The following is a 3,998-nucleotide window of genomic DNA, read 5'->3' as shown; positions in this document are numbered from 1 at the left end:
AGTTGCACGGCTATTAATTCCCCTAGGAGCTCACATTCTAAAGAACCTATTCCCCAACGTTGCTAGTGTTTTATGTGCAATATGGCGACTGACACCGTCCATATTTCTGAAATTTCCCTGGTGGATACTCCCACGAAGTCAGTTACCTTAGGCCCTGAGAGAGCTACGATTGTCCGTGAGATCCTGGGTGTCCCTATCAAGGTACGGATACTTGTTTTATGCAACTAAAACGAAATGTATTATTCAACCATATTATTGACATTCTGCCTCGTTCTTTGGTAGCCAGGTCCGAATGAAATAGTTATCTATGGGGTGGACCCTCAAGTTGACCCTGACTCGATTCGTGTGTCTGGTCATGGCCCTGGCACCATAACCGACATACAGACTACCACAGTGACGCAAAGGACTCCGTTCGACGAGCTGTTTCCTGGCTGTGAAGTCGAGACTGGTGATGACGATATTGACGAGGAGGATCCGGACGACAATTTCGGGGTTGATAGATCTGAACTCTCAACTGCGGAGACGGAGTTGAAGGCTTTAGAGTCCGACCTTGCTGCAGCAGAGAGAGAACGGCAAACTGCAAAGAAGTCACTCCAGGTCCTGGATGACTATGGTAAAACTATCAAGGCAGGCGATGTGCCTGCCACGAAGTTAGATGAGTATCTCCGTGGTTATCAGACTCAGGTCTCGGCATTGGGTGAAGTTTTGTACAATTGTGACAACAAAGTAACGGAAATTTCTGAGAAGAAAATGAGGGTATGCCGCAAGGTGAATAAGCTTTCAGTAGCATTCAATCGAGCTCGAGACGCAGCTGCAAAGCCCGAGCGCGATACCAGGAAGAGGAAGTTGCACGAGCGTAATGTCGTGGTTGCGGAAAAGCGAAGACGCCGAGATGAGCATTATCAATTTTATCCGTCGGAGGTGGGCATAGTTACGCTATTCCTGGACGGCTTTCCCAACCTCAATCCAAACGCCAGCGGTCAAAATCATACGACTTTGGCTACCAATTCCCTTGAGGGAATGGGGAAAATAAGCCTTTCTCTGACCTATGTGACGAAGAAGGCGGCGTGGGTTCCCGCTTACGAGTTGAGTCTGACGACAGTATCCCTGGCCGGAAAAGGGGTATATTTGGCAGAGTATCATAATTCGAGCTCTGAGGTATGGCGCGATGCAAAGCTCGCGTTGTCCACGTCGGAGGCTTCCTTTGGTGGACTTGGGGAGAAGCTTCCATTGCTCAAGGCGTGGCATGTGAATTTACACAAGGAAAAATCTGAGGAAACAAGTAACGCTGACAGCTGGCGCAGCGGCTTGGAGAATCCCGCCGAAATCAACTCCAGAATGGCTCTAGACCGCGATGCATTTGTTAAGAAAAATACCAATACTCTGCCGACAATATCACCCAGTCTTTTGATGAATAAAACGGCTAACCAAACGGAGTTTGTGGCGGACCAACAACATTCATTACAACAGGTACTGCAACGGCAGCAACAGCTGATACATAATCACCGCATGCGACAGCAGCAACAGCAGCAACAAGTGCAACAAGTGCAATTGGCCAACATAGCCCAATCGCAGAGGATGCTTCCGCCTCCTCCATCCGCTACCGCACCTGTATCAACTCCACTGGCATCTGTCCCTATGATATCAGGCAATCCCCTCGAAGATGATGACGCCACTATTGATGGCGACTCAATAGATCCTGAATCGAATGCGCTCACTTTCCAAGAATCGTCCCGGCATGATCACGGTTTGACAACCAGCTACGATATACCAGGAAGCCGAACCCTCCGCCCTTCATCACTGAAACGCCGTCACGTAATCGCCGAACTTGGTTTCCCCAAAGTCGGATTCTCCCATGTGATCATCCCCAAACTCCGTCCCGCTGCTTTTCTCCGCGCCAAGGTCCTCAATACATCATCGCTGACACTTCTCCGTGGACAAGTCGGCATCACCCTTGACGGCACATTCATGGGAATCGCAGTACTTCCCGGCGGCCGTCCAAACACTACCCTTAGCCTAAGCCTTGGCGTCGACCCAGGGATCCAGGTCTCTTATGCTAAACCCAGCTTGAAGCGGATGTCTGGTGGATTTTTTGCGGGAGGATTAGAGACTGCAGTATTCACACGTTCATGTCGGATCACCAATACCAAGTCAGCCGCGGTTTCGTTGGTGGTGCTCGACCAGGTGCCCGTCAGCCAAAACGAAAGTTTGAAGGTTAATATTTTGGAACCTAAGGGGCTAGATAAAGAAGGTGATTCTGCCACTGTTCTTCTTAATAGCAGTGCCGTCAAGACGGGCTGGGGTTCTGGACGGGTAACGAGACTTAAAGGGGGGGAAATTATGTGGCAGCTTGAGGTTGAAAAGGGGATGGAGGTAAAGTTGACACTGGTTTATGAGGCGAAAATGCCAACTGGACAGCAGATCGTCGGGGTTCGTTGATTGGATTCATTTCCTTCAGCCTCTTGTATATGCCATTTGGGCTCATATGTTTTGATACTAGGAGCCTAATTTCTGGTCTGGCGGCAACAGTTTTTGATTGTAAAGTGTACTGTACCTGGACGAAATGTAGTGGGTTGGTGCTTTTCAAACAGTTAGGTCTACTCCAAGACCTAGTTGTGGGATGGTTAATCTTTGTTGTATGTAATGGATACTAATGTGATTCTGATCATAATACAAACTTCAGAAGGAATTCATTCTGATACTTGTAGACTAAGCAATTGAGAGCGGTAGATAAAGAATCAAATTGGATATTAGTTCATGTTATACTGTGAAGATAGTGCAACATGGAGTTCTCTTATGCAACTGTCAAATATAGAAAAACTCAGTGAAGAAGTCAAAAGGTAGGATACATTAGAACAACAGACCTTAGGATTTACTCGGGATCTTGGTACATGACTTAATGGTACGGAGTTCTTTTGCAATATATACTCGCAACATACCCCATGTATTGGAAACTATTTTATTCTAAACCTCGATGTACAACCCTCTTGCCATCAGGGTTAGAAGAGTAATAAAGAGCACAAGGATATCTGAGGGATGTATGCCATAACTCGTCAACGAGACAGTTTAGCTTCGATTGAATGCTCGGCCAACGTTGAATTAAATGATTCTGATATAACTTTCGGCATAGCCGGTGATTGGCCCCGCAGCCAATGCCGCGCAGTGAAATGCATAGCCGAGCTCTCTTCCCGGCGCCATTCTGGCAAGTAGAAATCATTGTGGCCAGCAACTATGCGTTCTGTGGGCTGCGGAGGCTAGATATTTAGTTAATAGAGGCTTCGAAGTAATTTTATACAAAGGACGGCAGACACAATTGCGGACCCCAGGATGATGCTGAACCCCATGGCGTGCCAATATTTACATCTCACTCTCCTGTCTGCTACCATTGCAAAATACTATACAAGAAACATCTTTTGTCCCCCCCTGAATACATGGAAATGACACCGCCCTTCACTTTCTCCTCGATCCCAACAATCGACCTCTCCCTCGCCAACTCCCCCACGACAAAACCCGCCCTCCTCCGGAAACTCCACTATACCCTTATCTCCGTCGGATTTCTCTACGTATCCAACCACGGCGTCCCGGAAAACGTCATCGCAGACCTCGTCAACGTGGTCCCGCAGCTGTTCAGTTTGCCAGAGGCGGCCAAAGATGAAATTGCGCTGCGCAATTCGGCCCACTTTTTGGGATATAGCGGTGTAGGCACGGAGACGACGAGAGGGATAGCTGATAGACGGGAACAGGTGGAGTTTGCGACGGAGTTGGATGTCACTTACCAACCGGGGAAGCCGCTGTATGAGAGGTTAAGGGGCCCGAATCAGGTACATCCAATTTCAGACACTTACACAAACTACATACACGTATATCCCATGCTGCTGCATATGGATATAATAAATTCTGAGCATACCAATACTTACATAAAACAACAACAACGCAGTGCCCTCCACTCCTACCGTAAAACAATCGTCAATCGTATATCTCCATCTAACGTCACTAGG

At 47.8% G+C, this 3,998-nt stretch overlaps 2 protein-coding genes across 2 annotated transcripts; both read left to right on the top strand.

The window, feature by feature from the left end:
* Nucleotides 1–81: 81 nt before the first annotated feature.
* On the top strand, nucleotides 82–2,713 carry HCAG_04829 (predicted protein; the record flags this gene model as incomplete). The annotated part of the gene is made up of 3 exons (XM_001540939.1): nucleotides 82–201; nucleotides 283–2,430; nucleotides 2,684–2,713. 3 exons carry the CDS (start codon nucleotides 82–84, stop codon nucleotides 2,711–2,713), a joined length of 2,298 nt encoding a protein of 765 aa, XP_001540989.1.
* A 724-nt stretch (nucleotides 2,714–3,437) lies between these two features.
* On the top strand, nucleotides 3,438–3,958 carry HCAG_04828 (predicted protein; the record flags this gene model as incomplete). The annotated part of the gene is made up of 2 exons (XM_001540938.1): nucleotides 3,438–3,821; nucleotides 3,938–3,958. The coding sequence occupies 2 exons, from the start codon at nucleotides 3,438–3,440 to the stop codon at nucleotides 3,956–3,958; spliced, it is 405 nt and encodes a 134-aa protein (XP_001540988.1).
* Nucleotides 3,959–3,998: the final 40 nt, after the last annotated feature.

This window comes from Histoplasma capsulatum, genomic scaffold (genome assembly GCF_000149585.1).
Source record: "Histoplasma capsulatum NAm1 scaffold_4 genomic scaffold, whole genome shotgun sequence".
Lineage (NCBI taxonomy): Eukaryota > Fungi > Ascomycota > Eurotiomycetes > Onygenales > Ajellomycetaceae > Histoplasma > Histoplasma mississippiense.
The sequence above is the reverse complement of the archived record's forward strand: the minus strand, read 5'-3'. Positions and strand labels throughout refer to the sequence as shown.